Here is a 12,896-nt window from a genome sequence, read left to right on the forward strand (position 1 = left end):
TATCACACACGATAGCATTAGATACAGCAAAGGGTATCACATAGGATAGGCTTAGATACCCAGCTCAGCAGTCAGTATCACTCATAAGATTAGTTACATTACTCGGCAGTCAGTATCACACATGATAGGCTTAGATACTGCAGTGTACCTACATATTGTTGCAGCTGGCCTCCTCCTATGTTGTACTGACAGCAGTAACAGATTGCATCCAGGATAGAAAGGGTTAACCTTGCTGTACTGTTGTGATCCAGAAGAGTTTGGTGAAAGGACATAAGACTCAGCCAATTAGACGGAAGTGAGCTAATGATGGTGGCCAATCAGATGTAAGACCCGCCCCGGATACGTCTTTAGTTTACTGCAGAGTAAAAGCACGTGGCTCTGACCGGCTTCTCAGGTGCGTGGTGATAAGAGGGACAAACCATAACATATGGAGGGAGGGGGGGTACTGCGGGATGATACCATGTGGACATTACGGGGGAGGGGCAGTGACTGCAGTGTGACACTGTAGATGTGATAGTGGAGAGGGGGCAGTGACTGTACAGTGATACTGTGTATATGTGATAGTGGAGAGGGGGCAGTGATTGTAGAGTGATACTGGTGTATATGTGATAGTGGGGAGGGGGCAGTGACTGTAGAGTGATACTGGTGTATATGTGATAGTGGGGAGGGGGCAGTGACTGTAGAGTGATACTGTGTATATGTGATAGTGGGGAGGGGGCAGTGACTGTAGAGTGATACTGTGTATATGTGACAGTGGAGAGGGGGCAGTGACTGTAGAATGATACTGTGTATATGTGATAGTGGAGAGGGGGCAGTGACTGCAGAGTGATGCTGGTGTATATGTGATAGTGGGGAGGGGCAGTGACTGTAGAGTGATGCTGGTGTATATGTGATAGTGGAGAGGGGGCAGTGACTGTAGAGTGATACTGTGTATATGTGATAGTGGGGAGGGGGGCAGTGACTGTAGAGTGATACTGGTGTATATGTGATAGTGGGGAGGGGGCAGTGACTGTAGAGTGATACTGTGTATATGTGACAGTGGAGAGGGGGCAGTGACTGTAGAATGATACTGTGTATATGTGATAGTGGAGAGGGGCAGTGACTGTAGAGTGATGCTGGTGTATATGTGATAGTGGGGAGGGGGCAGTGACTGTAGAGTGATACTGTGTATATGTGATAGTGGGGAGGGGGCAGTGACTGTAGAGTGATACTGTGTATATGTGACAGTGGAGAGGGGGCAGTGACTGTAGAATGATACTGTGTATATGTGATAGTGGAGAGGGGGCAGTGACTGCAGAGTGATGCTGGTGTATATGTGATAGTGGGGAGGGGCAGTGACTGTAGAGTGATGCTGGTGTATATGTGATAGTGGAGAGGGGGCAGTGACTGTAGAGTGATACTGTGTATATGTGATAGTGGGGAGGGGGGCAGTGACTGTAGAGTGATACTGGTGTATATGTGATAGTGGGGAGGGGGCAGTGACTGTAGAGTGATACTGTGTATATGTGACAGTGGAGAGGGGGCAGTGACTGTAGAATGATACTGTGTATATGTGATAGTGGAGAGGGGGCAGTGACTGTAGAGTGGATGCTGGTGTATATGTGATAGTGGGAGGGGGCAGTGACTGTAGAGTGATACTGTGTATATGTGATAGTGGGGAGGGGGCAGTGACTGTAGAGTGATACTGTGTATATGTGACAGTGGAGAGGGGGCAGTGACTGTAGAATGATACTGTGTATATGTGATAGTGGAGAGGGGGCAGTGACTGCAGAGTGATGCTGGTGTATATGTGATAGTGGGGAGGGGCAGTGACTGTAGAGTGATGCTGGTGTATATGTGATAGTGGAGAGGGGGCAGTGACTGTAGAGTGATACTGTGTATATGTGATAGTGGGGAGGGGGCAGTGACTGTAGAGTGATACTGGTGTATATGTGATAGTGGGGAGGGGGCAGTGACTGTAGAGTGATACTGTGTATATGTGACAGTGGAGAGGGGGCAGTGACTGTAGAATGATACTGTGTATATGTGATAGTGGAGAGGGGGCAGTGACTGTAGAGTGATGCTGGTGTATATGTGATAGTGGGGAGGGGGCAGTGACTGTAGAGTGATACTGTGTATATGTGATAGTGGGGAGGGGGCAGTGACTGTAGAGTGATACTGTGTATATGTGACAGTGGAGAGGGGGCAGTGACTGCAGAGTGATACTGGTGTATATGTGATAGTGGGGAGGGGGAAGTGACTGTAGAATGATACTGGTGTATATGAGATAGTGGGGAGGGGGCAGTGATTGTAGGATGATACTGTGTAGATGTGATAGTGGGGAGGGGGCAGTGATTGTAGGATGATACTGTGTAGATGTGATAGTGGGGAGGGGGCAGTGATTGTAGGATGATACTGTGTAGATGTGATAGTGGGGAGGGGGCAGTGATTGTAGGATGATACTGTGTAGATGTGATAGTGGGGAGGGGGCAGTGATTGTAGATGATACTGTGTAGATGTGATTAGTGGGAGGGGGCAGTGATTGTAGGATGATACTGTGTAGATTGTGATAGTGGGGAGGGGGCAGTGACTGTAGAGTGATACTGGTGTATATGTGATAGTGGAGAGGGGGAAGTGACTTGTACAGTGATACTGTGTATATGTGATAGTGGAGAGGGGGCAGTGACTGTAGAGTGATGCTGGTGTATATGTGATAGTGGAGAGGGGGCAGTGACTGTACAGTGATACTGTGTATATGTGATAGTGGAGAGGGGGCAGTGACTGTACAGTGATACTGTGTATATGTGATAGTGGAGAGGGGGCAGTGACTGTACAGTGATACTGTGTATATGTGATAGTGGAGAGGGGGCAGTGACTGTAGAGTGATACTGTGTATATGTGATAGTGGAGAGGGGGCACTGACTGCAGAGTGATACTGTGTATATGTGATAGTGGGGAGGGGGCAGTGACTGTACAGTGATACTGTGTATATGTGATAGTGGAGAGGGGGCAGTGATTGTAGAGTGATACTGGTGTATATGTGATAGTGGGGAGGGGGCAGTGACTGTAGAGTGATACTGTGTATATGTGACAGTGGAGAGGGGGCAGTGACTGTAGAATGATACTGTGTATATGTGATAGTGGAGAGGGGGCAGTGACTGTAGAGTGATACTGTGTATATGTGACAGTTGGGAGGGGGCAGTGACTGTAGAGTGATACTGGTGTATATGTGATAGTGGGGAGGGGGCAGTGATTGTAGAGTGATACTGTGTATATGTGACAGTTGGGAGGGGGCAGTGACTGTAGAGTGATACTGTGTATATGTGATAGTGGAGAGGGGCAGTGACTGTAGAATGATACTGTGTATATGTGATAGTGGAGAGGGGGCAGTGACTGTAGAGTGATACTGTGTATATGTGATAGTGGAGAGGGGGCAGTGACTGTAGAATGATACTGGTGTATATGTGATAGTGGAGAGGGGCAGTGACTGTAGAATGATACTGGTGTATATGTGATAGGGGAGAGGGGGCAGTGACTGCAGAGTGATACTGTGTATATGTGACAGTTGGGAGGGGGCAGTGACTGTAGAGTGATACTGTGTATATGTGATAGTGGGGAGGGGACAGTGATTGTAGAATGATACTGTGTAGATGTGATAGTGGAGAGGGGGGCAGTGACTGTAGAGTGATACTGTGTATATGTGATAGTGGGGAGGGGACAGTGATTGTAGAATGATACTGTGTAGATGTGATAGTGGGGAGGGGACAGTGATTGTAGAATGATACTGTGTAGATGTGATAGTGGAGAGGGGACAGTGATTGTAGAGTGATACTGTGTATATGTGACAGTGGAGAGGGGGCAGTGACTGTAGAGTGATACTGTGTATATGTGATAGTGGAGAGGGGGCAGTGACTGTAGAATGATACTGGTGTATATGTGATAGTGGAGAGGGGGCAGTGACTGTAGAGTGATACTGGTGTATATGTGATAGTGGGGAGGGGGCAGTGACTGTAGAGTGATACTGGTGTATATGTGATAGTGGAGAGGGGGACAGTGATTGTAGAGTGATACTGTGTATATGTGACAGTGGAGAGGGGGCAGTGACTGTAGAGTGATACTGTGTATATGTGATAGTGGAGAGGGGGCAGTGACTGTAGAATGATACTGTGTAGATGTGATAGTGGAGAGGGGGCAGTGACTGTAGAGTGATACTGTGTATATGTGATAGTGGGGAGGGGACAGTGATTGTAGAATGATACTGGTGTAGATGTGATAGTGGGGAGGGGCAGTGACTGTAGAATGATACTGGTGTATATGTGATAGGGGAGAGGGGACAGTGATTGTAGGATGATACTGTGTAGATGTGATAGTGGAGAGGGGGCAGTGACTGTAGAATGATACTGTGTATATGTGATAGGGGAGAGGGGACAGTGACTGTAGAATGATACTGTGTAGATGTGATAGTGGAGAGGGGACAGTGATTGTAGAATGATACTGGTGTATCTATCCCTCTGTCTATCTATCCCTCTGTCTATCTATCCCTCTGTCTATCTATCCCTCTGTCTATCTATCCCTCTGTCTATCTATCCCTCTGTCTATCTATCCCTCTGTCTATCTATCCCTCTGTCTATCTATCCCGCTGTCTATCTATCCCTCTGTCTATCTATCCCTCTGTCTATCTATCCCTCTGTCTATCTATCCCTCTGTCTATCTATCCCTCTGTCTATCTATCCCTCTGTCTATCTATCCCTCTGTCTATCTATCCCTCTGTCTATCTATCCCTCTGTCTATCTATCCCTCTGTCTATCTATCCCTCTGTCTATCTATCCCTCTGTCTATCTATCCCTCTGTCTATCTATGTTTATATCTATCCATTCATCTGTGTGTCTTCTATTTTAATTATATTTATTTTTGGAACATTTTTAACTCTTTCTGCTCTGTATTTCCCGCAGCCACATGAAGGATGCTGGGAGCGGTTTGCCTGTCACAGATTCGGAGCCCGATCTGCCAGCAGACGTGGTGTGTGCGCCCCTTATGGACATTTTCCGTGTGTGAAAATACAACCCCCCCCATATTCTAATTTTCCCCCTTTATAGAGGGAGGGCCAATATTCTCGCAGTGCCCGCAGTTGCCCACTCCTCTGCTGACTCTTTCATTGTGTGCTCAGCAGACATATAGAGGTGATGCTGGATTATTTGGGGTCAGCCTATGAGGTACAGGTATAAGCTATTCTCTGACCCCGGTTACCCCTCGCCACCCCTGTAAGGTCACCATGTTCTCCCAATGGAGTGAATCCATCAAAAGTCTCTAAATGTTGAATAAAGTTTGTTGCTCATTGTGACCAATCACAGCACAGCTTTCATATTTGAAGAGCAGAATTTGAAATGAAAGCTGCTCTCTGATTGGTTGCTATGGAGATAAAGTCTGATTTCCCCTTTGTATATATCTTATACTGGGCCTTAGTTTTCTGGTCCCTACAGATTGGGGGGCGGTCAGTGATGGCGGCATATATTTCCCTCTGGGGGGTTGTGATGGGGGAACGCTCATCTCTCCCTTCTGTTGCAGTCGGTGGTGGTCGCCGTGTACAATGCTGCGATCTGGCTGGATGACTGCTTGTCGTCTGTCTCCCGGCAGGATTTTGCGGGCACCCTGGAAGTCTCCATGTACAATGATGGCAGCACGGTGAGCAAAAGTATATATGTATTACACTGCACCTGACCTCACACTCGGTCATTCGGGACGCTGAGCTATGAGGAGCCTGACAGCTGCATGCTGGGACTTGTAGTTCTGCCCACACGCTTGGTCATACAGGACACTGAGCTATGAGGAGCCTGACAGCTGCATGCTGGGACTTGTAGTTCTGCCCACACGCTTGGTCATACAGGACACTGAGCTATGAGGAGCCTGACAGTTGCATGCTGGGACTTGTAGTTCTGCCCCTCACACCCGGTCATCCAGGACGCTGAGTAATGAGGGCCTGACAGCTGCATGCTGGGACTTGTAGTTCTGCCCTCACACCCGGTCATCCAGGACGCTGAGTAATGAGGAGCCTGACAGCTGCATGCTGGGGACTTGTAGTTCTGCCCCACCACGCTTGGTCATACAGGACGCTGAGCTATGAGGAGCCTGACAGTTGCATGCTGGGACTTGTAGTTCTGCCCACACGCTTGGTCATACAGGACACTGAGCTATGAGGAGCCTGACAGCTGCATGCTGGGACTTGTAGTTCTGCCCACACGCTTGGTCATACAGGACGCTGAGCTATGAGGAGCCTGACAGCTGCATGCTGGGACTTGTAGTTCTGCCTCACACCCGGTCATCCAGGACGCTGAGTAATGAGGAGCCTGACAACTGCATGCTGGGACTTGTAGTTCTGCCCACACGCTTGGTCATACAGGACACTGAGCTATGAGGAGCCTGACAACTGCATGCTGGGACTTGTAGTTCTGCCCACACGCTTGGTCATACAGGACGCTGAGCTATGAGGAGCCTGACAGTTGCATGCTGGGACTTGTAGTTCTGCCCACATGCTTGGTCATACAGGACGCTGAGCTATGAGGGAGCCTGACAGTTGCATGCTGGGACTTGTAGTTCTGCCCACACGCTTGGTCATACAGGACACTGAGCTATGAGGAGCCTGACAGCTGCATGCTGGGACTTGTAGTTCTGCCCACACGCTTGGTCATACAGGACGCTGAGCTATGAGGAGCCTGACAGCTGCATGCTGGGACTTGTAGTTCTGCCCTCACACCCGTCATCCAGGACGCTGAGTAATGAGGAGCCTGACAACTGCATGCTGGGACTTGTAGTTCTGCCCACACGCTTGGTCATACAGGACACTGAGCTATGAGGAGCCTGACAACTGCATGCTGGACTTGTAGTTCTGCCCTCACACCCGGTCATCCAGGACGCTGAGTAATGAGGAGCCTGACAGCTGCATGCTGGGACTTGTAGTTTTGTGACCCCACAGACAGCTCCTCCAACCTCAGCTTTCCGGACTTTTTCAAATGAGATTTCACAGATAGCGGCTATCGAGTCCTCCAGCTTTCTTCTACTTTTCTGGTTACATTTCTCATTATTTTACACATTCGAATGAAAATGTTCTCATTTGTACCCGAAGGTGTGGAGCGAGATCCGGATGGCTCCGTCCTGCACGTTATGAGGCACGAAGCCGAGATCCAGTAAATCTCAAGAAAACACAAAACTTTAACACGCTGATGTCTGCAGAGATGACGGGCCTGTGCTTTACTTCTTTCAGGACAGTTCTGCTGGTATCATAGAGCGATGGAAACCGAAGCTTGAAGATAGAGGAATCCGCGTAATTGTAGGAGGCCATGAGAGCGAGCGACCACGGGGAGGTGAGAGCAAATGTACGCCGTGTCCCCAGCAGCAGAATAGTGAGTGCAGCTCTGGAGTATAATACAGGAGGTAACTCAGGATCAGTACAGGATAAGTAATGTAATGTATGTACACAGTGACTGCACCAGCAGAATAGTGAGTGCAGCTCTGGAGTATAATACAGAAGGTAACTCAGGATCAGTACAGGATACGTCATGTATGTACACAGTGACTCCACCAGCAGAATAGTGAGTGCAGCTCTGGAGTATAATACAGGATGTAACTCAGGATCAGTACAGGATACGTAATGTAATGTATGTACACAGTGACTGCACCAGCAGAATATTGAGTGCTGCTCTGGAGGATTGCTGCATGAAGATGCCCCTTTTTAATATACATAACTTTGACATCATGGAGATCTGCTTTCACACTTTGCATGCATTTCACTTGTGCTATAGCTCCATATAATTCCATCTGTAGGACGTGCGCAGGGGTAGCAGACAGCAGTCATAACACACACAACAGCTGTTGCGATCAAGATGCCAGAAGAAACACAATCCGGAGCAACATTGTGAGAATGAGTGCGGTCCAGGCCCAAGGGGACGCACATGGAGCGATTTACGTGTGTCTCGGGCAGAGACTCCACCATTGGCTGCAGCGTGGCGGTGTTTGGCACTTATGGGAAGGAGTGCTGGCCCTGCCGATAATCGCTGTGACTGCATTAGCCACCGGCCTGTCTGTAATGTCTGGCCGCGTCCGTGCATATACGTGTCTGTCTAACTACACACCTGGAAATGCCGCAAAGAGCTCGGGGAGCATTATGTACGCACGGCTCCATGATACCCCTATTATACTTTTCCTCTGTTACGCCCGCTATTAAACTCCAGAGCTGTATTCACAATTCTGCAGGCTTCAGAGCTGAACTCTCAGCATTTCTTGGAGGTTTATGATCTCTAGTGATTTTGCATTCTAGGATGTGCGGTAGATTTCAAGAGCAGGTTGGAGTTGTTAGCCTTTATAGGCTCTTTGGGGCATTTCCATGGTTGCCCCCAGTATGGGTTACTTGATGTCGGTCCTCCGCATTCCTCCTGCAGTACCTCAGACTGCTCCGCCTGGATTTGTTTATTTGCAGTAGAAATATGCGTGAATACGGAGTCTCGGGGTGGAAATGTGGGGTCACTCCTCATTCCAGCCGCGTGTGGAATGTTTAATATCTGATGGAACTCGCATTACTAAGCCATCACTATAGCAACCCATTTCCCCTTCCATCCTCAGAAGTCCGCACTGAATGCAAATCCCTTTGGCACGGGACGCACGCCTCCTTTTCCTTCCGCAAAAGAAAAAAAATATATTTGAGCGCTGGCGGAGCGAGGAGTGCGGCCGCACAGACGTATCCTGTTCATAAAGGAGAGAATCCATCTATTTATTATCTAGAGGTCGGATTTCAAACACAGCTGTCATGGACGCCGCGAGCCGCCAGATGTGCGCAAATCGTGATCACCGAGCTGGAAGCCCAAATATTATTCTAGGGATCGTATCTTAGGAGCAAGAGCACTCGCCTTCATTTTTGGGAGTGGTTAGAAGGCTTATACACTATATTATTTATCCTGCACTAATCCGGAGTTACATCCTGTATTATATACTCCAGAGCTGCACTCACTATTCTGCTGGTGCAGTCACTGTGTACATACATTACTTATCCTGTAGTGATCCTGAGTTACATCCTGTATTATACTCAGAGCTGCACTCACTATTCTGCTGGTGGAGTCACTGTGTACATACATTACATTACTTATCCTGCACTGATCCTGAGTTACCTCCTGTATTATACTCCAGAGCTGCACTCACTATTCTGATGGGGCAGTCAATGTGTATAGAGCTCAGTCAGATCCTTCATTAACTAGGGAAGACATATTTATTTTTTTGTCCGCTTTGGTCACATAATAAAGATTTAAATTTTCAGGTTTCAGCTCTTCACATTTGTGCAATGTCACCATTATCCCCCGGATTTTCCCCGTAGTATAGAAAGTCACTCTAGTTTTGTACAAATACGTCTTTTTACGCTGTTTTTTTTGTGTGCTGATCTTGTATAATGTCCGTGGCCACAGTAACCCCTTTGACATCATAATTTTCTTGCTCCAGTCTTCAAAATGTTTGATAGTTTGAAATGGCTGATAACAGGGAGCAACAGAGATACTGAGTAATACATATATGAAGTAAATGGGACATTCTAGCAATCATCAGGATGGGTCGTGGCTGAAATCCTCAACAATTTAACACCATGTGATGAGTCAGTTAAAAGGCAGAAGGTTTGTTTTAAAGGCGCACATCTCCTTTAACTTCCTTAGGCCGTTCTGGCTCCTCAAACGCTGCCAGTATCCAGCCCTGCCATTCTCACTGACTCAGGAGTTTTGCAGATTGTTTTATGGAGCTGTAAAATAAACTGAAACAATGTTTAGAAATCAAATCCTGCAAGAGAGAGCAAGCGGGGGGAGAGAGAGAGCGAGCGGGGGGAGAGAGAGAGCGAGCGGGGGGAGAGAGAGAGCGAGCGGGGGGAGAGAGAGAGCGAGCGGGGGGAGAGAGAGAGCGAGCGGGGGGAGAGAGAGAGCGAGCGGGGGAGAGAGAGCGAGCGGGGGAGAGAGGGCGAGCGGGGGAGAGAGGGCGAGCGGGGGAGAGAGGGCGAGCGGGGGAGAGAGGGCGAGCGGGGGAGAGAGGGCGAGCGGGGGAGAGAGAGCGAGCGGGGGAGAGAGAGCGAGCGGGGGAGAAGGAGAGAGCGAGCGAGTGTGAGCGGGGGAGAGAGAGAGTGTGAGCGGGGGAGAGAGAGAGTGTGAGCGGGGGAGAGAGAGAGTGTGAGCGGGGGGGGAGAGAGAGAGTGTGAGCGGGGGAGAGAGAGAGTGTGAGCGGGGGAGAGAGAGAGTGTGAGCGGGGGAGAGAGAGAGTGTGAGCGGGGGAGAGAGAGAGTGTGAGCGGGGGAGAGAGAGAGTGTGAGCGGGGGAGAGAGAGAGTGTGAGCGGGGGGGAGAGAGAGTGTGAGCGGGGGGAGAGAGAGTGTGAGCGGGGGGGAGAGAGAGTGTGAGCGGGGGGAGAGAGAGTGTGAGCGGGGGGAGAGAGAGTGTGAGCGGGGGAGAGAGAGTGTGAGCGGGGGAGAGAGAGTGTGAGCGGGGAGAGAGAGTGTGAGCGGGGGAGAGAGAGTGTGAGCGGGGGAGAGAGAGTGTGAGCGGGGGAGGGAGAGGGCGAGCGGGGGAGAGAGAGGGCGAGCGGGGAGAGAGAGGGCGAGCGGGGAGAGAGAGAGCGAGCGGGGGGAGAGAGCGAGAGAGAGCGAGCGGGGGAGAGAGAGCGAGCGGGGGAGAGAGAGCGAGCGGGAGGGAGAGGGCGAGCGGGGGAGAGAGAGGGCGAGCGGGGGAGAGAGAGGGCGAGCGGGGAGAGAGAGAGCGAGCGGGGGGGAGAGAGCGAGAGAGAGCGAGCGGGGGAGAGAGCGAGCGGGGGAGAGAGAGCGAGCGGGGGGGAGAGAGCGAGCGGGGGGAGAGAGCGAGCGGGTGGGAGAGAGCGAGCGGGGGAGAGAGCGAGCGGGGGGAGAGAGCGAGCGGGGGGGAGAGAGCGAGCGGGGGGGAGAGTGCGAGCGGGGGGGAGAGAGTGCGAGCGGGGGAGAGAGAGTGCGAGCGGGGGAGAGAGAGTGCGAGCGGGGGAGAGAGAGTGCGAGCGGGGGAGAGAGAGTGCGAGCGGGGGAGAGAGAGTGCGAGCGGGGGAGAGAGAGTGCGAGCGGGGAGAGAGAGTGCGAGCGGGGAGAGAGAGTGCGAGCGGGGGAGAGAGAGTGCGAGCGCGAGAGCGGGGGAGAGAGCGAGCGGGGGAGAGAGCGAGCGGGGGAAGAGAGCGAGCGGGGGAGAGAGCGAGCGGGGGAGAGAGTGTGAAAGGGGGAGAGAGCGAGCGGGGGGGAGAGCGAGCGGGAGAGAGCGAGCGAGCAGGGGGGAGAGAGCGAGCGAGCGGGGGAGAGAGCGAGCGGGGGAGAGAACGAGCGCGAGAGCGGGGGAGAGAGAGAGAGCGAGCGGGGGGGAGAGAGAGCGAGCGGGGGAAAGAGAGAGCGAGCGGGGGGAGAGAGAGCGAGCGGGGGGAGCTAGCGAGCGGGGGAGCTAGCGAGCGGGGGAGAGCGAGCGAGCGGGGGAGAGCGAGCGGGGGAGAGAGAGAGCGAGCGGGGGAGAGAGAGCGAGCGGGGGAGAGCGAGCGGGGGAGAGAGAGCGAGCGGGGGAGAGCGAGCGGGGAGAGAGAGAGCGAGCGGGGGAGAGAGAGCGAGCGGGGGAGTGGGAGAGAGAGCGAGCGGGGGAGAGAGAGCGAGCGGGGGAGAGAGAGCGAGCGGGGGAGAGAGAGCGAGCGGGGGGGAGGGAGAGCGAGCGGAGGGGGGAGAGAGCGAGCGGAGGGGGGAGAGAGCGAGCAGGGGAGAGCGAGCGAGCAGGGGAGAGAGAGAGCGAGCGAGTGGGAGAGCGAGCAGGGGAGAGCGAGCGAGCAGGGGAGAGAGAGAGCGAGCGAGTGGGAGAGCGAGCGAGTGGGAGAGCGAGCGAGTGGGAGAGCGAGCGAGTGGGAGAGCGAGCGAGTGGGAGAGCGAGAGAGAGGGCGAGCGGGGGAGAGAGAGGGCGAGCGGGAGAGAGCGAGCGGGGGGGAGAGAGCGAGCGGGGGGGAGAGAGAGCGAGCGGAGGGGAGAGAGAGAGCGAGCGGGGGGGAGAGCGCGAGCGGGAGAGAGCGCGAGCGGGGGGGTGAGGGCGAGCGAGCGGGGAGAGAGCGAGCGGGGGAGAGAGCGAGAGCGAGCGGGGGAGAGAGAGCGAGCGGGGGAGAGAGAGCGAGCGGGGTGGGGAGAGAGTAGGAAAAAGAGCGAGCGGGGGGGGAGCGAGCGGGGGGAGAGGGAGCGAGCGGGGGGGAGAGGGAGCGGAGCGGGGGGGAGAGGGAGCGAGCGGGGGGGGAGAGAGCAAGCGGGGGGGAGAGCGAGCGGGGGGGAGAGAGAGAATGCGAGCGGGGGGAGAGAGAGAATGCGAGCGGAGGGAGAGAGAGCAAGCGGGGGGAGAGAGAGCAAGCGGGGGGGGAGAGAGCGCGAGCGGGGGGGTGAGGGCGAGCGAGCGGGGGGAGAGAGCGAGAGCGAGCGGGGGGAGAGAGAGCGAGCGGGGGGGAGAGCGAGCGGGGGAGAGAGCGAGCGGGGTGGGGAGAGAGTAGGAAAAAGAGCGAGCGGGTACCAGGAACAGCAGGATCCAAATTTCGGAATAACACAATTTTTTTTTCTGCCATCGTTCCAAAAAAAGAGAACATGTTTTTTAATTTGGAATTTTGCTGTAAAACAAAATCAATTTCCGCTTCTAAAGAGGAGAAATTATAAATCTAAGAGTAATGGAGAAAGCAGGAATGCTGGGAGAATTCGGTTATAAAGGCTACAGAATAGTGAGTGCAGCTCTGGAGTATAATATAGGATGTAACTCGGGGTCAGTACAGGATAAGTAATGTAATGTATGTACACAGTGACTGCCCCAGCAGAATAGTGAGTGCAGCTCTGGAGTATAATATAGGATGTAACTCAGGGTCAGTACAGGATAAGTAATGTAA

General features: G+C 52.6%; 1 protein-coding gene across 3 annotated transcripts in view; it reads left to right on the forward strand.

Moving 5' to 3' along the window:
* Window positions 1-348: 348 nt before the first annotated feature.
* Window positions 349-12,896, forward strand: part of QTGAL (queuosine-tRNA galactosyltransferase) — a 231,489-nt gene continuing 218,941 nt past the window's right edge. For 2 of the 3 annotated variants that reach the window (XM_075350780.1, XM_075350781.1), the window contains exons 1-4: window positions 349-394; window positions 4,932-4,998; window positions 5,545-5,661; window positions 7,238-7,337. In XM_075350780.1, the coding sequence (XP_075206895.1) occupies window positions 4,936-4,998; window positions 5,545-5,661; window positions 7,238-7,337 (280 nt within the window). In that variant the 5' untranslated portion in view covers window positions 349-394; window positions 4,932-4,935. The remainder of the gene's footprint in view (window positions 395-4,931; window positions 4,999-5,544; window positions 5,662-7,237; window positions 7,338-12,896) is intronic. The other variant, XM_075350782.1, reaches the window with a different exon arrangement.

The sequence above is a fragment of the Anomaloglossus baeobatrachus genome, chromosome 5 (genome assembly GCF_048569485.1).
Source record: "Anomaloglossus baeobatrachus isolate aAnoBae1 chromosome 5, aAnoBae1.hap1, whole genome shotgun sequence".
Classification (NCBI taxonomy): Eukaryota; Metazoa; Chordata; class Amphibia; order Anura; family Aromobatidae; genus Anomaloglossus; species Anomaloglossus baeobatrachus.